Source organism: Danio rerio, chromosome 15 (genome assembly GCF_049306965.1).
Source record: "Danio rerio strain Tuebingen ecotype United States chromosome 15, GRCz12tu, whole genome shotgun sequence".
NCBI classification, from domain to species: Eukaryota; Metazoa; Chordata; class Actinopteri; order Cypriniformes; family Danionidae; genus Danio; species Danio rerio.
In genome coordinates this window covers 16,324,100-16,346,884 of record NC_133190.1, presented here as the reverse complement: position 1 = coordinate 16,346,884, position 22,785 = coordinate 16,324,100, and the positions used below count along the sequence as shown (strand labels likewise).

The following is a 22,785-nucleotide window of genomic DNA, read 5'->3' as shown; positions in this document are numbered from 1 at the left end:
AGTATACATTTGTTATCGTTGTGTGAATATGCCGGTATGTTTGACAAGTCGGTTGTATTGATTTTGCGGAGAATGCTTTCTTCAACATCTCCGGGTTTGCGGGAAGTAACGTTTATATAACCGCTTTGACACACGGATGCTCATAGATCATAATGAAGCGGCGTGCATTTAGATTGAGCTGTCAGTAGTGTCGCCACCCTCGCTGTTTAGCACACAACATGACATCTATCCCAGAGGCGGACAGTTAACCAATTAGCACTTCAATTAAGAGTCAGTCTTTGGAGTGCCGCGTCTCCTGGGAGTGGACCTGTGATCCTGCTGCTTGTGTCGCCTCAGGAGTTAAACAGCTGCGCATCTCCCTGCTATTTCACTTCTGCAGCCGCGCATTATGAGTGCACTCACAGTTGTCCACTTGTTAGGCAGTTATCATCAGAGTCAAGGGCTTACTTTCAACCAAAAATGGACATGTACTGTTATTTTACTGAAAGGAATGGGTCACCTAAAAATGAAAATTACCCCATAATTTACTCCATCCTCTGTGTAAATGACTTTTTTCTCGGTCAGACAAACAGAGTGAGTAATTTTAAATTTTATCCTGGCTCTTCCGTGCTGTTTAATGGTGTTGGATAGTGGCTTTTATTTTGAAGCTTACAAAAAGTGGGGGTTAATGGATGTCTGTGACACACCAAACCAATCCTAAACAACTAGTGCAGACGAAAATGGACGTGATCTTCCAACCATCAAAATTCACATTGTGTACACCTGGCTTTAACCTTCATCTGTACAAGATGTGGGTGACTTTTAGTTTTTTTTTAGTTGAATATTAAAAATAATTTTTTAGATTAAAATGTGGTCATTGGTGATTCATATTAGGGCTGCATGATATTGAAAAACTTTGATATTGCGATGTTTAATATTTCTGTGATTAAATATTGTGATATTCAATTTGATTTATCGTTATTTCTTTAACCGCCACAGTGTCTGCTCAGGATACGGCCTGGTCCAGGATTATGGAAACCTCTGGAATAATAAAACCAGACTAATATAAGCACAGATGTTGTTCCAATTATGTCTTTAGGGAAGTGTTCTCAGCTCTGGTTGCCCTAAATGATGCAGAATAGCAATGCTTTATGTTATGGTTTCATGGCTAGTATACTGCATAGCTTGCTCTCTGTAACTCTCACATGGTCGCCCACTTAAGCTAAGCAGGGCTGTGCCTGGTGAGTACCTAGATGGAAGACCACATGGGAAAGCTAGGTTGCTGCCGAAAGTAGTGTTAGTGAGGCCAGCAGGGGGTGCTCAACCTGCGGTCTATGTGGGTTCTAATGCCCCAGTATATTGATGGGGACTCTATACTGCTCAATGAGCGCCATCTTTCGAATGAGACGTTAAACTGAGGTCCTGACTCTGAAAAAGTAGGGGTTTAACCTCGGCGTCCTGACCAAATTTGCCCACTGGCCTCTGTCCATCATGGCCTCCTAACCATCCACATATCATAATTGGCCCTTCACCAATCAGCTGGTGTGTGGTGTGCAGTCTGGCGCAATATGGCAGCCATCACGTCATTCATGTGGATGCTGCACACTGGTTGTGAATGAGGAGATTCCCCTCAAAAAATGCGTAAAGTGTTTTGAGCGTCCAGAAAACCACTATATAAATGTATAGAATTAATAATTATTATTATTAAGGTAAATATGAACTGAGGCTCAGATCAAATCCTGTTGGTTCTTACTGCAACTTTAACCTGACACATGACACACAAGAGTGAACCCTATCGGTTCTCATGCATCAAGCAAGCATACTTCAAATGTTGAATGCTGTAAACATGTTTTTTGTTCAATGAATAAAACCCTAAATTAAATTAGCTCTTTAAAACCAGTCATATATCTTTTCTTATGGATTTATTATTTCTAGAATTGCTAAACCTGAAATAGTTTAAAGAAAGAGCTTAGCCAAATAGCAAAGCTCTCAATTTACCGGTCAATCTACGTTCCTACTTTCACCTATGGTCATGACTCATGGGTCATGGCCGAAAGGACAAGGTCTCGGATACAAGGGGCTGAAATGAGTTTCCTTCGCAGGGTGGGAGGGCTCACCCTTATAGACAGGGTGAGAAACTCTGTCACCCGGGATGAGCTCTGAGTAGAAGCCGCTGCTCCTCCACATCGAGAGAAGTCAGCTGAGGTGGTTCGGGCATCTGTTTCAGATGCCTCCAGGAAGCCTACCTAGGGTGGAGTTCCAGGCATGTCCCACCGGGAGGAGGCCTCGGGGAAGACCCAGGACATGCTGGAGGGACCATAGGCTGATTTATACTTCTGCGTCAAGCACATGCATATGCTACGACGCAGCCAACGCGTTGACACATAGCTCTACGCCGTGGCGTCAGCATCGCTGACACGCACCTCTCAAAAAATGTAACTACACGTCGTAATGACACATAGCACAAGCTCTGTGATTGGTCCGCTTGGTAGCGTTGACGAGTCTGGGCAGGGACGAGGGCCGTGCGAGCCCGATGGAGCAAGTGTTTACAAGTGTGGAGTCCCATGAAGGAGCTCCAGATGGAAAGTTTTATTTTGTGTTTACCTCATGGTTAAAGTTGTTGCACGTCCGCTGGTCCCTGCCTCAAAATGAGCGAGTTTAAGCCACTTGTACATTCAGGAAGTGTTCAGAAAAAACAGAACACCAGCGAAGAAACTCGACACAGAGGAATATTAACACCTCACTGCCAACTATTGTTTCGGAAGTGTTATTGCAGAGCAAAAGAAACAGCGCGCAGAAGAATAATGCACAGCTACTCGTGTTGCATGCACCGTGGGTCACACCGATCACTTGACGCAGAAGTATAAACCGACTAGCCTGGGATCACCTCGGGATCCCCCCGGAGGAGCTGGAGGAAGTGACTGGGGAGAGGGAAGTCTGGAGTTCTCTCCTAAGATTGCTGCCCCCGCGACCAGGCCCCAGATAAGCAGATTAAAATAATAATGATGATGATGATGATGATGATGATGAAGTTTCCCATTCAATTTTGCATACAAACATTAACAAAATAACAGTAACTCTGGTGGCACATATAGGATTTACGATTAAACCATAGTCCCAAATTGCATATGTATACACTATTCTATGCCATTTTGTAGTAAAAATAGTGTAAGTAGTGCATTCACACTGAAAACTCTAAAAATAATAAGTGCACTTTAATTGCCCGGTTGATGCACTTAGGCCCAATTCCAATTCTACATCTTAGCCATTCCCCTCACCCCTAGCCTTCCTTTTGCGTGTTTACATCAAGTTGTAGGGGTGTCCCAATTCTCTTTAGCTTAAAGGCGTAGGGCTAAGGGGAAGGGGTGAATAGCCCTTTGAACAAAGATTTTTCACTACCACACTCGAAACCAAGGGGTAAGAAAATTTCTCAGAATTCACCAGCCACAACAGCAGTATTGCTGAACCCGGAAGTAAGGAGATTTATAAATTAGTATTTTTTGTCATTATTACAAATATTTACGATAAACAAACACATGTTTTAATATATTCATAACCATGTTCATGTTTTACCGTCATGCTTTTTAAAATAAACGCAAAAAAAACTGCTAAATTTCGCTATCTATAATCCCAAATAGCATTTCCTGTATAGCAGTCCCACAACATTCTGACACTCGATGACACTCGAATACCCTGTCAGAATAAATATGAATGCAGATGCAGATGAATATGGCCACTGTGTAAATGCACAGTACAGTTACGATCTTATTGCCACATTATGTCGTTATGATAACATAATATATGCCTTCAGTGATTTCCTGAATAGAAATGCTAAAAAAATAGAACAGCTGGAATAACTACAGCAGTCGCCATCGTCTGATCTCATATGAAGCATGAGATCCCGATGACATATGATGACGTGTGCAGGTGCTTTAGTGCTGTCCCAATTCTTAGGGGTAAATTTAAAGCCCTTCCCCTTAACCCTCAGTTGTAAGGGCCAAGGGGAAGAGGAAGGGGAAGAGTAGGGGTACAAAAATAGAATCGGGATTGGGCATTATTCAACTGGTAAAATTAAGTGTGGAATGATGGACACTTCATGTACTCCACGAACGCAGCTTTGCTCATGTAGCAGAAGGGGTGGAGCTATCGGGCACACATGTTAGCTTACTTTAGTTATTTTGAATTGTGAAAGCAAAATTCTCCTACAAGAGTGATTATACCGCCTCCCAATGGTGAATTCTTATTCTCATGGCAAGTATTTTTTGGTACTTTGGTCGTTTACTTTACTAATTTGGCAACCATCAAACATCATCAGGAAAATGGTTTGAATTTCCACTTAGTAAAAAAAAACTTAGTATTCCACTACACTTCATACATATACAATGTTGTTGAGTGTGTAAGTGCATAAGTATGTAGTGCATAAGTGCATAGTGTATAGTTTGCAATTTGGGACGCAGCTCATGTCTAGACCAGTCAGAAATACTGCAAACCGAATAAGAGATGAGGCTGTTGGTGCTACTAGGAGGAGATAGACAATAGAGGAAAGGATTATAGAGCCATGGCAACAAGACTCCTGTCTTCATCATATATTTTCTACACTCTTGATAATTCAAGTCAGCCAAATGTTCTACCTTCTCAATGAAATCACCCATTAATTAAAGCAAAAGATGAATGTTTGGAAGGCAACATGTTGTCTGACGTTTCTCTTAGAGTTTTGTTGTCAGAATCAGATCATCTTTTTGTGTGTGTATTACAGTAACTGCAACCCCAACAATTGTGTTTTGCCATTACAAACCAATGTTTATTGCGAACCGATGTGAAGCTTGGTTTCCCTATAGTTGTTTTCAAGGTCTGGTATTCTCCCACTCTCTCTTGTCTTTCCTGCAGCAGCTTGTTTGCCATTCCAGTGTTGTTCATGTAGTGCGGCTGACTCATGTGTGCTGGTCTTTTCTTGTGCTTACAGAAGCTGCTGATGGGAGAGTTTCCTCATGAGCTGGACATGGAGGAAATGGAGGAGGACGTTCCCAAACGCAAGAATCGCACCAAAGGACGGGTAAAACACATGCAGCTGTTACATGCAGTCACTAATTAATAATGATGAATAAGGATCATTCCTATACTACAGTGAATCATTCTGTTTTGCAGGCTGATTACTTACAGCACTTTTAAAACTCTGCTGGTTTTTCTTTGGGATTGATTTTAAAGTGCCCCTATTTTTAAATATTACCTTTCATACATCTTGTAGCTGTAGCTATGAATGTGAAAAGTCTGAAATATCAAAGTGCACATTGAGTAAAGTCATAGCCTTCTAAAAGAAGAATGTAATCAAAACAATTTGTTATCAATACCAGTTTCACTTCTGTAACTGATCTATGTAAATCTGTAACACATTTGCATTGTGGCTCTTCGTTATCTGTCTGCAAGCAATTATTATCGAAACATTTATTCTTGTGTGAGAACACACAGTGAGAAACCATGCGAGAACATGTTATCACTGTGTTATTTGCTGAAAGCACTGATTCATCCAGGAAACATGCAAATTCATGCTAACAATATGCTAACATTGCTAACAACTTTGTTAAATCATGCTTGAAATATTTTATAAGTGTCCAAAACGTTGATAGCAACTCTTAAAATTTTTAATTGTTGCTAGAAACATGCTGACAACATTAGAAAATACAGTTCATACTAGAAAATGCATGCTAACAATATGCTAACCCTTGCTAACAACTTACTATATCATGCTAAAAATATTTTAGAAATGTTTAATCATATAACAAGCTAAAATGTTAACAATGCTAGATCATGCTAGAATCATTCTAGCAACATTTTAATTGACACTAGAATTACACTAACAACATGTTAATTTATGTTAGAATTGTTAACAACTGGCTAACCTGTCTGTAGAAACATGCTAAAACATGTCAGTTGATATTGGAAGCATACTAGCAGGATGTGAATTAATGCTAGTAACATGCTAACAACATGTTAACCTTGCTAACATGTCAGTTCATACTAGAAACATGTCAGTTCATACTAGTTTTTGCAATACTTGATAAAACATGCCAATTGATGTTGAAAAGATGATAACAACATGCTCATTCCTGCTATCACCGTGCTAATTCATTCTTAAAAAGGTTACTTGCTGGTTGTTGGTGTTGTTGTTTTATTGGTCATGTGCTGGACCAGCAAAGTTCCAGTAAGGACTAGCATATGACTAGCAAAGGCTAAAACCAGCTGCCATGTTTTAGGACCTACCAAACTAGCAAAGGTTGTGCTGTCATTATGCTAATTCATGTCAAGCTAACATCAAAATGTGTCATCAAAGTTTACTCATCTAGTGTTATTTACAACGAGTATTGTTTATTTCCTTGTGTCTGTGTCAGAAGGGACCTGCTATGCATTTTCAGGTGCCAAATGTCCAGCGATCCTCTGCTATGGGTAGCAATTAGATCCACTACCCAAACTGACGGTTTGATAGCAACATATCAGATTGTTATTCTTGCTAGAAAATAGCTGACAACGTGCTAATCTTGCTAACATATAGCATATTCAAAATAAAACATGCATATTTATGCTAACAGTATGCTAACCATCGATGACAACTTGTTATATCATGCTAGAAACATTTTAGAAAATGCTTAATCATATAGCAACAAGCTAAAGTGTTAACATGCTCATTCCTGCTATCAACATACTAATTCATTCTTAAAGATGTTATATGCTGGTTGTTGTTGTTGTTGTTTTAATGGTCATGTGCTGGATCAGCTAAGATCCAGCAAGGACTAGCATATGACTAACAAGGACTAAAATCAGCTGTCATGTTTTAACCTACCAAACCAGCATAGATTGTGCTGTCATTATGCTAATTCATGCTAGAAACATGCTAATTCATGCAGCTTTGTCAGGCTAACATTAAAATTTGTCATCAAACTTTACTCATTTAGTGTAATTTACATCTAGTATTGTTTATTTCCTTGTGTCTGTGTCAGAAGAGACCTGCTATGCATTTTCAGGTCGCAAATGGCCAGCTGGGATCCACTGCTTTAGGTAGCAATTAGATCCACAACCCAAACTGACGGTTTGAAATGAATATATCACAGACCTGTATGTTTGCAGTGAGGCCTGCAGGGTCTTTGTTTAATCTAGGATTCCCATTTCTTCAAGGCTGCTGTCTGAACAAAGCAGGCCATTGTAGCTCATCAGCCATTGATCCATTATGGCTGTTTAGCACATCTCCAGGTTTGATCCCAGCGTACCTTTCATCATTGCGTTCCTCTGGCTTTGTGTTGATTCAAAGCAGCTTCTTCCCAACCGCATGAAAAACATCTTTTAATACCACTTTAAAGACAACACCTGATGTGTGATAGCACACCGAAGACATGGCCGAGTTCATCTGTAATTATAACCCCACATACATGAAAGGCTGGGGTGGAAAGTGGTCCTGTGTAGAAATGCATGCAACTGCAGTAACAATGACAAAAGCTCGCCTGACCGAGATACTCATGAGTTATTATTATTAAGCAGGGAGTGTGGATTGAAATATGGTGGTTGATGTATTTGACATAAATTTGCATGTTAGATTGATACGTTTTCATGCAAAAATTGGAGTTGCAAAATTGTAAAATGTGGAAATTGTTGTTATCAAAAGATCCTATCATAAGACGTAACAATTTTAGTTATTTCAGCATACGATCCAGTAGGCAATATTGTCTCAAACAATGGCAGTTCAAGGCAATAGCATCAGTTTGTTGAGCAATGTAGGACACACAGGCCCCAAATTTTTTTTTATAAGCTGATTATGTAAATATTTTTCTGAATTTAGTGCTGTCAAAACAATTACAAAATCAAAACAATTACTGCACAGCATCATGTTATGTTATGTTATATTATATTATATTATATCATATTGTATTATATTATATCATATTGTATATTCATTCATTCATTCATTTTCTTTTCGGCTTATTCATTTTCTTTTCGGTCCCTTTTTTAATCCGGGGTCGCCACAGCGGATCGCCAACTTATCGAGCACGTTTTTATGTGGCGCATGCCCTTCCAGCCGCAACCCATTTCTGGGAAACATCCACACACACTGCGTTGCCCCCATATTGTATTATATTATATTACATTATATTATTTTATATTATATTATATTATATTATATTATATTATATTATATTATATTATATTATATTATATCATATTATATCATATTATATCATATTATATTATATTATATTATATTACAGTATAGAATATGACTATAACAGTGGTTATTGTACTCTTTTACTTTCGTTCAGCTTAGTCCCTGATCTATTAGAGATTGCCACAGTGGAATTAACCACCAAGTGTTCTGGCATACAGTATGTTGTGTGTAGCTGAGTATTGTAGTTAACTAAAACAAAAATTGAACTTCATTATAAACTTTAACTAATAAAAATATTACAATTTTCCAGCACAGTGCTGGGTTGCGGCTGGAAAGGGCATCCACTGTATAAAATATATGCCAGAGTAGTTGGCAGTTTATTCCGCTGTGGCAACCCCTGATAAAGTAAAAAAAAATATTTGTAAAAATTTCAAATGTATTTTATTTTAGTTAATTGTCAAGAAATATAACTTTGAGTAAAAATATGGTTAAACCAATACCTAGCCTTGTTCTATTGCATTTTTACTCCATTTACATGCTTTGAATAACAAATTGTCATCTTATTTACTACTTTAATTCAAATTCATCAGCAGAATTCCCATGTCAGTGCACAGAGCTCGTTCCTGGCAGAAATGACTGGAGTTTCAGTATTCTAGTCTAGCAGATTTCCATATGAGGATAACAAACAAAAAGTCTTGGCCCGCATCCCTCGAATCTCTCACCTTCTGTGCTGTTAATTGGGGCACACAACTTCCTGTAAGATCTGTCACTCCCCACACAGAAGAGATGCTGTGATAATGGTGTGTGAGGTATAATTAATGCTGTGTAAGAGGATTTGCTGTAAGAAGGAAGAAGGAAGTGGAGTGGGGGGCTGCCGAGGGGACTAAATAACCATACTTCCCCATCCGCACCTGTGTAAAATAAACCAGTCGCCAACTGTAAATAAGCTTTAATAAATTTAATGACATTTTTGTGGCCTAAAATGACCAAAGTTTACAACAATATTTTGCAGAATTTATGTTGTACATGACACAAACCTCTTTTACATAACCACCATTAAAAAAATGTACATATCAGAATCATGACGTGTCCATTCACGCTGGTCTTCTGAGGTAATAAACTTACTTCTGAAAGCAAATCTCCTCCCAAAATATCACTGACCCCTTTGTTTACAAGTTTTTGACTGTTCATATGGCCATGTGAAATGCATTTGAATGGCAGAGGTGGAAAGTCCTTCAAAATATCGAGGCCACATTGGCTCGATTAAAATTTAAAAAAAAAAAATTTATTAATTTTTTTTTTAATTTTTAGTGTAGGAAAATGGATAAACTACTTTAAAATTAATTATACACATGCTGAAACCTTTTATCCTTTTATTTTCTAATTGTTCATCCAAACCTGAGCTTGTGACGTCGCCTTTAAAACAATAGTCCTTAGCGGACCATTAGCGGATCCAGGCTATTAAATATTATTACTTAATTATATATATGTATGTTAGCAGGCTTACATTCATTGCATATGCATAAATTAAATAAAAACATAAATTAGTAATGTTATTACACATTTGTTATTAAAATCATGTCATATTTTGCTGACAAACATCTTGCTGCTGTGCACCTGAGGCTGAGCAAAGATAGCCATTTCCGAGCAGAACCTGGTTTGCATGATTGCTTCCGAGCAAGGCCTATATAACAACAACAACAACAATAATAATAATAATAATAATAATAATTAATATTGTTTACTTAGGTTTTTTATTAGTTGTCAGAAGAAACAGAATAAGAACACATTAGGCCCTGGGGCTTTAACAAAGAGTACAATTTGTTTTTATTTTATTTGCTCCTATTTATATATATATACAGTTGAGGTCAGAATTATTAGCATTTTTTTCTTTTTAAATATTTCTCAAAAGATGTTTAACAGAGCAAGAAAATTTTCACAGTATGTCTGACAATATTTTTTCTTTTAGAGAAAGTCTTTTTTGTTTTATTTCGGCTAGAATTAAATTAATTTTAAAAACCATTTTAAGGTTCAAATTATTATCCCTTAATAATTAGCCCCTATTAGCTTTAAGCTAATTTTTCTTTCGATAGTCTACAGAACAAACCATCGTTATAGAATAACTTGCCAAATTACTCTAACCTGCCTAGTTAACCTAATTAACCTAGTTGAGCCATTTAATGTCATTGTAAGCTGTAAAGAACTGTCTTGATAAATATCTAGTCAAATATTTTTACTGTCATCATGACAAAGATAAAATAAATCAGTTATTACAAATGAGTGAATAAAACTATTATGTTTTATTGGGACTGCTAAATGAACTTGTGCATGTTTACATGTGTGATTTTTGTGTTTTTATGTGTCCAGGCATGTGGTATTGGTGGGATGAGAAAGAGACAGGATCCAGCATCTCTGGAGGATCGAGACAAGCCATATGTGTGTGACAGTGAGTATCATGCTAAACTAATAAACACAGTATAGCTCTGTTGTTGAAGCAGGCAGTGGGAGACTAGTACTAGAGCACCATAGATAAACGTGTACAGTGCTGTCCTCCCGATAATGGCATGCTTAATGACAAGTTTCACTATGGCGATTCATCTTGTGTGACAATAGCCCATTTCACACATCGATACCGGTAAATATCTGTTAAATTTGTCCGGTGAATTCAAAAATGTGCTGTTCACACAGACAAGGATGTTCAAGAATTTTTCTAAAAAAGACCCTTCACACATCCATTCCAAAATATCTGTAAATTCTGACATCATTACCCAGATATGAGCTCTAAACGCTGCGCTTGTATTTGTACACATAGAAGGGGTCGGGCTTTTGTTGATGGTTTTAGTTTTATTTTAAAGCTTTAGCATTCGTGCAGCTGCTTTGTCCCAGACGCATCCAAAGGCAGAAGCGCGAACCGCAGCTAAATGTTTACACATTTGATGACATTACAAGTTCTGTGGATGGATAAGTATTGTGAATAACTTTGATGAAAATATATGAAGGGACACCTTTACATGTCGAGATGTTCATAATATGTGTGTATGCTGGCGCACACTGGCTGCTTCACGTGCACACGCTTTAAGCAACTGAAGCAGAGCTTGAAGGTAAACAAACAGCAGTTTATCATAGGCATTTCATCTACAATTTTTTACACAGTTGGCATTAATAATGAACATAGAAATGTTGTCTGACTAACACCTAGCAGCTAAATGTGTCTGGAAAAATATTCCAAGGCTTTTATTTTCATAAACAGCAAGGATGTGAGCATGTTCTAAGCATGAACGTGCTCTTTCCGGCAATCTTCCTTCTGCATTCACACAGAGCAGCATTCCGGCAAATTAACAGTAATGTTACAACTTCTTTTCCTGGAAAATTGCCAGAACGAATTCACCGGTATTTTCAGTAAGAGCCTGTTCACACATGATCCCTTTCTAGAAAATTGCCGTAATTTTCCAGTTAGGTTTGTATGTGTGAAAGGGGCTAATGTTTTATATGCTCTTTTTCCATGGGCAATAAGTCAATGAATGTTTACATGCATTAATTAAAATAGATAGAATTTTAAATATTATTTAACAAATATAATACATTTAATAAAGTGGTTATTGATCAATTACTAATATTAAATATATATATATGTGTATATGATCTATTACTATATAAATATTTTACTTATTATTGTACTTTATTATATTTGAAAGTACATACAAAATACATTTTTTTTAACTTTAAGTTATAAATGTAAACAGTATTTAAGTATTAGATTAACTATATTTGCATAGTTATAATTGTATTTAAAACATTTGTTCTACATTTTATTTTTTAAATGTTATATTTGCATATTAAATAAGTTAAAAATATAGTAAATTAAAATAAGTTAGTAAATAATGATGTATATATTTCAAATAAAACACTTGTAAGTCATTTTATTAACCTATATTAAAGGTTAATAAAGTATATTATTTCTCTGATTAAATTAAAATACCAACATAACAATCTGTTGATATAAACATTTCAATTATTGATATTAAGTGAAGTTTAATATCTTAAACTAATTTCGAGAGGAGTACGCGCTCATAAACCAGCTGGCTCACATCAGCTAATCACGATCCTCCAATCAAAGGTTCCTAAGTTCCTATATATATGCTCCTTTTCTCTTTACAACTATCTTCGTCTTGAAGAAACCCCCTCCTCCCCTTCTTCCACCTTTATCCAGAATAGGTGGCTCGGTGGCCCAGCGACCAGCAGGAATTCCAATGGCTCTGGCTCCTTGCTGGAGCATCTGGCGTTTCTGTGTAGAGCTGACGCATTCTCCGTGTGTCCGCACAGGTTTCTTCGGTTTTCTCTCAAAGCCTAAATACGCTCTATATTTTAGTCCACTTAAACCTAAGTCTCTTTTACTAGACATCTTGCTCTCCGGAAGTTCACGTTGGCCCTAGCTCCGGGAGAGTTTTGAGATCACCCTGAGTTCAGTCTCCCCTCGCCCATTATAGGAGGGAGCCCTGGACTCGAGGATCCCTTTAGTTTAGGGCTCTCTCCCGGGACAGCTTGCCTAACAAGCTTTGTGAGTCGTGAGCTTAGTGTGAACTCTTGAAATAATATAAAAATTTATAATAGCTGCTGCTATACAAATATAATTATTAAACTAAATGATTTATTAAATAATTTTTACAGATAATACTAACTAAACAATAATGTACAAATGATTAAAAAGTACTAAAAATGTGATAGTAAATAATAATAATAAGTTAATATAATAACAACAATAATAACAATAATAATAATAAACAGCTGAACCTTTTTTTGACTGTCTGTTTGTTTCCTTGTGTGTTTCTTTGTGTTCAGTTTGTGGAAAGCGATACAAGAACCGTCCAGGTTTGAGTTACCATTACACTCACACACACCTGGCGGACGAGGAGGGTGAGGAAGACTCTGAACGCCACACACTGCCCTTCCAGCGCAAGAACAACCACAAACGTGAGCGCAGCATCAGCCTCAACAACGGATTACACACTCATACCACAACCCATAGAGTACCACTATTCTAACACAATGACCCACTCTCATACCCCTTTTCCACTGACCCCCCGGTGCTGGTGCTGGTGCTGGAGCCGCTGTCCAATCCGGCCCCATCCCGTGCTTTTCCAATGAAATAACCAAGGACCAAATTGACTCCATCTCTTAATCCTGCTGGTCTTTAAATAGCCACCATTATTGCCAGGGACCAAAGGGCGGGATAAAGTTTCCAAAACAGCAACTCATGACAGGACTAGATCGTTCATTTTTTAAAATCAAGAAAAGCTAAATGGAATTGCCCAATGCAGCTTCTGACTTTCTGTTTTGTCCTCTTTTTTTATGTTCCTACTTTTGCTGTGCTGCAAAGCTACTCAAACCACTTTATTTTCCCCATCTGTCTGAAATAAAAGATTTTATTTACAAATATGTGTCAATTGATTGCTATGAATTTTATTTATCATATACTGAACTCCTAAAACATTTATAGTTTGCTTTTCTCATTGTTTTTAAAGCATTGTGGTTACATTAACATAATATTTTGTCACTAAAAAGAGCTTTTGGTTTCATCTTAGTAAACATTTTGGTTTCCTTTAACAAATATCTGGTTTCAAAGACGTCAACGTAGTATAGTCCTTTTTTATTATTTTAATTATCATACAAAACATACAAAAAGACATTCATACCACACACAACTATGATTAGGATGTTTACACTAGTTGGGTTTCCATCACCGTGTGTGTTAAAGCGCATTTTGAAGTAGCGCATGAGAAACAAGTGATAGAAACTCCAAATTTCCAATATAAGATAAACTTAATTTGCTTATTCAATGTTTATGCTTATCTAGACATGGTTTTGATTTGTATGAAAGTAGTTAATGCCCAAAATAGGAGACAAAAACTTATTTGACGAATAAATGCTACTTTACTTCCCTTACAACTCCATTATACATGCTTTTTGCTGTTGGTTGCTAAGTTACCAATACCACAGTTAGCTGCTCAAACAGCTTGATGGAAATGCACTCAATTTGCATTTGTTTTTTGCAAACTTTAGATTTTCATTTGGTTCATTTTGGATTGGAAACCTGGCTAACGTCATTTCACAAATTATAAAATTCAATTCATTTTACAGACACTGCTCAGTCTCTATATCTACATCTGTAGCTGCTACAGTAATGAGTTGAAACTCATTCAACAACTAGGGTAAATTGAACATTTAGTTTGTGTTTGTGTTTTTTACAGTCAGATTTTAATGCATACACTGTGTCCAAAAAAAAAAAGATGACTCATATTTAGTTTCCAATGGCTTAGATATGTTATAATTTGAGATCCAATGGACTCCGATTTGGATTGGGTTTGTAATCATGGGATTTATTTGTGTTTTTCTCTTTTAAGCCTAAATGGATTTGAATGGGATATGCCCAGAAATCTGCCTGTCTGAAAAAAGACATCTGGGGAGGTTATGGATAAACAGTTATTTCACTCAAGACAATGAAAACGTGGTACAACGCCCCCGAGCACCAGCACCGTTTTGGTGGAAAAGGGTATTAACCATTTCATACATGCATTCTATTAAGGACTCATGGCAGTTACATAATCAGTATTTTGTCATTTTCAGTAAAACTCATCCTAAACATCACAAAACAAGATTTTTTAAAGGAATAGTGCACCCAAAAATTTTAATATGCTGTAAATTTACTCACTTTAGGATGTCCACGACATGTTTTTTTGCTGAAACTGTGGTCCTTGGGAATTCATAAAAGATGTACATAATGTATTGTCACCAAAATGGTGTTAAAAAATTCTAAAATTTATATACAAAAATAAATAAAAAATTATATAGAATATATATATATATATATATATATATATATATATATATATATATATATATATATATATATATATATATATATATATATATATATATATATATATATTCACCAAGGACCATGATTTCAACTAAAAATCTTATTTAAAGTTTACTGAAGAAAAAAATATCATCCACATCTTGGATGATCGGAAGGTGAGTAAATAAACAATGATGCACTTTCATATTTGGGTCAGATATGTCTTTGAATTACATGTATTTGTTTTACATTATTAATACATCATAATATTAATCTAACACATTTCAGTGAGATTTACTATTGCATACAAAAGTTTGTACATAGCCTTTTTGCTTATTAAAATATGGAAAAATGGTTTGCCAAGACATTGGGTTTTTGAAGTTTGCATAAAAAATGGCAAAGCAATCTCTACACATACAAATGTGTGAAAAAAAGTTACAATTCTGTATTATGCCAGGCCAGTAGGTGGCAATGTCACTTTGTAAAGAACCCCTATTTTTTTGCACACATGCAGTCCTGTAGTCTACCATTGCTGTTTTGATTGACAAGTACTCACACATGACTGCAGAGCGAAAACGTAGGTCTCATGTGCATGAACTTTGTACAAATTAGCTGTTTTTTTTTTAAAATGATAACATTTTCAAATGCTTGCACTTTAAAACTAGTTTTTGTTTGCAGTGTTTATGCAACAAAACAGTTGCTATATAAATGGACAACAAAAATTGGTAAACATTTTAACCATTTGACGATCGCAACAGTGTGGTTAGAAAGTTTAGTGCATCACGCGATCAGCTGCTGAAGTCAAATCTACTTTCCCGTGATAGCTCGCACTGAGCCAGAGAAAGACCTGTGGTGCTTGACATAAATCAGTTTATTCAGACATTTAAATACACATCAATACTAGCAAAACATAACATTTATGGTTTATAAAATACACTCTGATATCTATGGAGATGACAAAATAATTATTTTGAAACCTTATTGGACAATATACTTTATTCATATCAGATATCAGACACTCTTTAGGCTACTAGAATGTTTACTCTTTTCTTCTCCCAGTTAAACAACCATATTTTTATGTATTTTGGGAGAAGTTGAGCAGCCATAATAGATCAAATAATAAGAACACTTAAGCCAGGGAGTCCAAACTCGGTCCAGCTAAATAAGCTCTTTCTAGGTATAATAGAAACTTCCTGGCAGATTTCGGATATCAGATATTTCACAACCTATTTAGGACATTTGTCAATATTTGCAGAAAAGGGGAAAAAAGACATGAAAACAATATTTACAAAAATCATCGAACTGGAGTGAACAATGAAAACTTTAAAGGGGCACGTTCTAAATAATGACGGCAATAAAATTCATTCAAGCAGGGACAGCATACTTACATATGAAATGTTTAATTCATGTGTAAATGCTTTTTAAGTCTTAAGCTGCAGTCACACTGCGATTTTTTTTACTCTTTTGACTTCCATTCATATGCAAATAAATAGTCACCCTGGAATTATAAGGTTCTATCTACGTTCTCAATGAATTTGAGATATTGAGCTTTAAAGTTTTTGCAATCCATAGCAAATGTTTTAAAAAAAGTCTTAAAATGTAAACAACTTATAAAAAACATCCCATAATGTATATAAGTTGTCATTTAATAAGAATATGTAAATACCTCAATTTTGACAAAAACGTCAGAGTCTTATAATTCTAACAAGGTGACAAAATGTGCTAGACTGGAAACGCAAGCTTGTGGGACATGTTTTGCGTTTTGTTGCATTCCAAAGTTCAATCTTGATGAACTCTGACATGAATGTGTGAATTCTGCTGCGTAAAATATATTCCAGAGTAGTTGGCGGTTCATTCCACTGTGGCACACCCTGATAAATTAGGGACTAAGCCACAGGAAAATGAATGGATGTGTGAGACCAATAGCAGATCAAAACATGACCTCTCTGTGCTGAAATATAAAATATGGATCAATCGCTCGTTTGATCAGTGTTGTATCATCTTGTGTTTTATCCCAACTATTTTCGCAGCACGCCAACAGAATTTGACCACAGATTATAGTTAGGCCTACACAGAATCTGCGCACGCAGAAATCCGCAGATTTTCGCAGATTTTCAGCCCATCATTGAGTCTATTTATTTAATTGTGTGGAAATGTGTCTACATTTATATTTATTCACTTTTTGAATTAATTTTAGTAATATTTCTGACCAATATAAAAACGGTCATATGATTTACTAACAATATAGTTAGTAAAGTAATCATTTCTGTCTAATATGACAGACTTGCTGTTTATCAAATAAATGGATCTAATTGGATTTGCATTGTAAACATGAAGTAAAAGTTAAAAAGGTACTTTTTGTTACATATTTGTAATAAGTTACAAAATTATTCCGCATAAATCCACAGATTATTTTTACAATATTCTAGAATATTTGCAGAAATAGCAAAAAATGTCCGCAGATTCTGTCTGGCCCCATTCATAGGGTAGAGTCAAAGCTTCTATCACCATTAGTGTTGTAAAACTCACACAAGCTTCACAGATAAGTCGACTGTGACGAGAATTCCTTTTCATGAAACCGCTGGATTCATATTAAAGTGACTAGAACGTCCCTTTGAAGAAAAACAGTAAACGTGTCTACACATTTTTACAGTTTCTGCACAATTAAAATATATCTATAATTTGACATTTCTTTGCTTGTTCTCCCTTTGTTTGCATGGGTTTTCTCCACGTGCTCCGGTTTCCCACACAAGTCCAAAAACATGTGGTATAGGTGAATTGGGTAAGCTAAATTGTCCGTAGTGTTCTGCATAAACATATGCTGGATAAGTTGGTGGCTCATTCTGCTGTGTTGACCCCAGATTAATAAAAGAACTAAGCCAAAAAGAACATGAATGAATGCATAAATTTAAGATTTCTGTATCACACTAAAGTCATGTAACAGTATCAGTATCAAGATCTTCCACCCCTTGTTTATGGCTCTGCTGTGTCCGCTAACTAGTCTTTTGCCAGACAAAGCCAAAGTTACGATGACCTCTCCTGCCGTCCTCGTTAAATCATGCCCATTTACCTCCTAGAGAGATATCTCGGCTTAATTGGCCTCTGTTTTCCCCTCACCACCCCATGCTTTTTGCTTAGAAAGCGACGAATATTTAAATCCTTTTAAACTTTGCTGAATTTTTCAGACAGAACGCAAACACGAGCGTCTGCAGGATCCTACATATACCCCCTTCCGCGTTTTCGCATTTCAAACACACCCCTTATTCCCATACTCCACCACGAGCAGTATTATTAATAAGAGAGGTTTTAATGAAACCTAGGCCCATGCATTATTCATGCAATATTTAGAGGGAAGGAGCAAGATGTAGATGTAGGCAGGATAACTAGAGACGTCCAACTCAAGATGGAGAATTGGAGCCAGACCAAATCCGAAATTCCCATCGTCTGCCTTTATTTGGTTTCGCAGCTCTGCTAGCTCTCTCTGTTCTATCAGTTTGATGAATGACAGATTATTCAGCCAAGAGATGAGATTTCACCTCTCATTCTCTCCCTCTGTCTTTCCCTTTTGCCATCCCTTTCTTGCTTTCTCTCTCTCTTTTCCCCCATCACCCTTGTCTTCCTGCCGTATGCTCTCTCTCCTCTATCTCCTTTTGATTTAAGATTCATCCATCAGTTCTCTGTATTTTTTCCTCCTCTCTTTATTTATTTCTACTGCAGAGTTGAGGCTGCTTGGCTGAGATGAGCGACTGCATTAAAATTCATGCCTGCTCATATTCTTTTTCATATAGTGTTGTGGTGGTGCTGCTGCTGCTGCTGGTGGTGGTGGGACGGAGGGGGTTTTGGGGGCTGTCCAGCCACGTCTGGGGGGGAGGGGTGCCGTCTGGTGTCAACGCGTGGGGAAAAGGGTAGAGGGCTGGATGGCGGGGGGATTGCTGTTTGCATTTGAGGTCGACCCTCTAGATGTGCACCTGAAAATTGGATTTTGTGATTTGGGAGTTCTAGTTAAAATCCTCCCCCACATACTCTCGCTCTCTCTCTATATCTCTCACACACACACACACACACACACACACACACACACACACACACACACACACACACACACACACACTGGTAAAAATGGCTGGATTTGACAAGATTAAAACCTATATTTGTACAATAAAATGTAGTCCTTATTTTAGTTTAAGTACTTTGCTGTTTTCCAGCACAAGAATGTAAATATCTAAAGCACAAGATGCATTTAGCTGAGAAGACTTTTAATAATATTAATGTGTCCAGGCTATTCACAAACATATCTTTAAAATTTTACATGACGATTGATCAAAAATGTATGTTGGCAGTGTGTAGCTACATTTATCCTCTCTCTATCCCTCTCTCTCTCTCTCTCTCTCTCTCTCTCTCTCTCTCTCTCTCTCTCTCTCTCTCACACACACACACACACACACTCACTGACTCACTTGTTTTTATTTCTAGTAATCATAAACAGTGTCTCAAAACGAGTAATTAGACTTTTCAATATAAAAGATGGCGTCACTGGCACAAGTCTTGCTCACATTTACCTTAGCCCGTCCCCCAAGTGACAAGTTTTCTTCTTTGTAAAGGTTAATTTATACTTCTGCATCAAAAACATGCTATGGAGCAGCCTGCACATTATCGCAGAGCCCTTGCCGTGGCCGTCGCAGATGCTGATGTGCACCTCTCAAAAATTGTAACTACACGTCGCAAAAACACGTAGCGCAAGCTCTTTAACTGGTCGGCTTGGTGGCGCTGACGAGTGTGGAACCTGTTGGAATGAGTGTTTACAAGTGTCGAGTCTCGTGAAGGAGCTCCAGGTGAAGACTTTTGTTTTGTGTTTACCTTATGATTCAAGTTCTTGCACATTTGCTGGTTCCTGCCTCCGAATGCCTGCCTCAACACAGAAGAACATAAAAACCTCACTGCCAGCTAGCGTTTTGGACGTGTTATTGCAGAGCAACACAAGCAGCGTATAGAAGTGTAAATGCACGACAACGCGCAAGGCATGTGCCATGGGTCACGGCGATAACTTAACTCAGAAGTATAAATCAGCCTTAAAGTATTTACAAATTGCACTGAAGTGTAATTAAAAATTTTTTTTTCAAGCTACTAACATTATTAAATCAAAGGCAGTCAGTGATTTTTTTCTGAAGACTATATGTATGTGCTGTATATGCTCTATAAAATATGATATTGTCATTTTAATACACATACTGAATATAAATATGCTCCATTCTAGCAGTTCACATTCAGACGCACATTCGATTGTTAATGTGAAGTTTCAGCCTAATCTCTTGAAGAAACGTACACTAAAAACGACTTTTGCTGCTCCTCTGAACTGTCTGTTTATGTGAAGCAACACAATTCTTAAGGCTTTTTTGTGACAACTTCATGTTTTATGTTCCATTCACTTAAATGTGTAAAAACGGTGAAGTTAACTTAATTGATTTGGGACAACTTGAAGGAATTGTGTGGAAGCCAGCTTTTTTTTACCATGTAACTATTTTACAGATACGTATTTTCAGAAAATTTGTTCATATCCCGGACCCCCATCTATGTTACATTTCCAAGGTTGTTGTTCGATGTTAGATGTAGATGTAGACTGATGTTTTGTCTAGAAAATATCTAAAACACATTCTTCTGAAAGGGGGCGGGGAGCTGCAGCTCATTTGCATTTAAAGACACATGAACAGCGCACAACTATAAATATAACTTGTAAAGTATTTGGATTTCACAGTGACTTAAATCTTTAGTATTAGTGACACTGATGGCTGTTAAGTAAACTTCAAGTCAAGAATTTATTAAAGGTTTACTCGATTTTTTAGGTTTTGCTAAGCTGTTCACACAACAACAATAATAATGTTTAATACACACAAAAAATACACATAGGTCTTTTAAACTGCCTTTTTTTATTTACTGATAAATTTGCTTGTTTTATTGATAAATGATTCATTGTTAGCAATTTTACACCAACAAGACAAGTTTCAACCATAATAAAATAACATTTTAAACATTTTAAAAAGGGCATATTTCTTTATTGCCTATTATAACTTTACTACTGGGAGAAAAAAAAACGGATTAAAAGAAAACAGTATAAATAATTGCTGATTTTTACATTAGGATAGGCCTCCCTTTGTCTGGAAAGTTTTCACATTTTAATGACTCTCCCATCCAGTGTCATTGTGTCACAAAATGATTAATTTTATTTCATTGTTTTACATGGAGAAAATAAGCCAAACATTGAGATTAACTCTCAAATACGATTGTAAATTATATTTAAGTTGTTTGTGGGAATATGACATGTTGAAGTGCAAAAATAATTAATTCGTGCATGAAGATTTAAGAGGAATAAGAGGATTGCAATATGTTAAACACGGTGCCAATCAACATACTGGTAATAAAATAATCTCTGAAACACATAAGCTAAAGGGAAGAGAACAACAGCAACAGCCGAATTGCACCCAACAAATCAAAATGCAGCCACTTCATTTTTTATTTATGCTGTAGTGGATGCTGGAAAGATAAGCAGCAGCATAATACTGTGGATCATACAGTCATTTTTATTTTTACAGTTATTTGTGTCTTATCAGCTTTGTTTTAGTACTTATATTGTTTATATTAATATTTAAATGGTCTTTTATTTTTATATGTTAAAGGTTTATTTTATTTAGCTTATACTAAACAAAATAAATATTTAATCATTTTGACATTTCAATTATTAGTAGTTTTCTTTCAAAAAAATACTATAGGAAAAATTCAGTTATATTTTTCGATTTTCAATTAATATTAGTGCTTCAGTTTGAACTTATTTCAGTTTGTTATGTTAGTTTGAACTTATTTCAGTTGCTTGTCTAGCTTTTAATCCAAGATTTATTTTTTATTTAATTGCTTCAGCTTTATGTGCAGTTATAATAATCATGTTTGGCGACGCGGTGGCGCAGTAGGTAGTGCTTTCGCCTCACAGCAAAAAGGTCGTGGGTTCGAGCTCTGGCTGGGTCAGTTGGCATTTCTGTGTAGAGTTTGCATGTTCTCCCCATGTTAGCGTGGGTTTCCAAAGACATGTGGTATAGGTGGATTGGGTAAACTAAATTGTGTGTGAATGAGTGTTTATGGACGTTTCCTGGTGATGGGCTGTAGCTGAAAGGGCATCCGCTGCAAAAAACATGCTGGATAAGTTGGTGGTTCATGACGCTGTGGTGATCCCAGATTAATAAAGTGACTAATCCAAATAGAAAATGAATGAATGAATGAATAAATTGCCAAATTCATAAATGATGTCACTGATTTGGTGTAAAAACAATATCACCAATATCATTTTCAATATAAAAAGTAATTGTGGACTAGATAAAAAAGTCACAGTTTTGGACATGTGAGAGATTAGTAACAACATTTTTGCCCCATTGACTTCCATTATAACCACATTTTTTGTTTTGCAAAACCATGACACCATATAATCATGCATTTTTGATTGTTGGGACGAGGTCAAATTTGTCACTTTTACTGTTGATCATCATTTGGCACCAATAACCCTTTAGCCAAAATAGCTTAGTTATTGGATTTTATATGGAGTTAAATGAAGTATAACAGCAAATTAAAGTGCGTAAGAGTGACCTTTGAATACTTACCTTGATGAGTCTGAGAAAATCAAAATATGCATCTCAGCTCTCAGAAGTACATGTAGTAAACAAAAACAAAGACTCAACAAAACAAAGAGTAAACAATGACTCATCTCTAACATAACAAAAGGTAATAAATTTAAAAAATTTGAAGGGTTAAATATATTTTT

General features: G+C 36.3%; 1 protein-coding gene across 4 annotated transcripts in view; it reads left to right on the top strand.

Annotated features, from left to right (window-relative positions):
- Nucleotides 1-22,785, top strand: part of dpf1 (double PHD fingers 1) — a 121,477-nt gene that overhangs the window by 59,007 nt on the left and 39,685 nt on the right. For 3 of the 4 annotated variants that reach the window (XM_005173381.6, XM_073923151.1, NM_001328069.1), the window contains exons 6-8: nucleotides 4,943-5,032; nucleotides 10,496-10,574; nucleotides 12,968-13,099. In XM_005173381.6, the coding sequence (XP_005173438.1) occupies nucleotides 4,943-5,032; nucleotides 10,496-10,574; nucleotides 12,968-13,099 (301 nt within the window). 4 annotated transcript variants of the gene reach the window in all.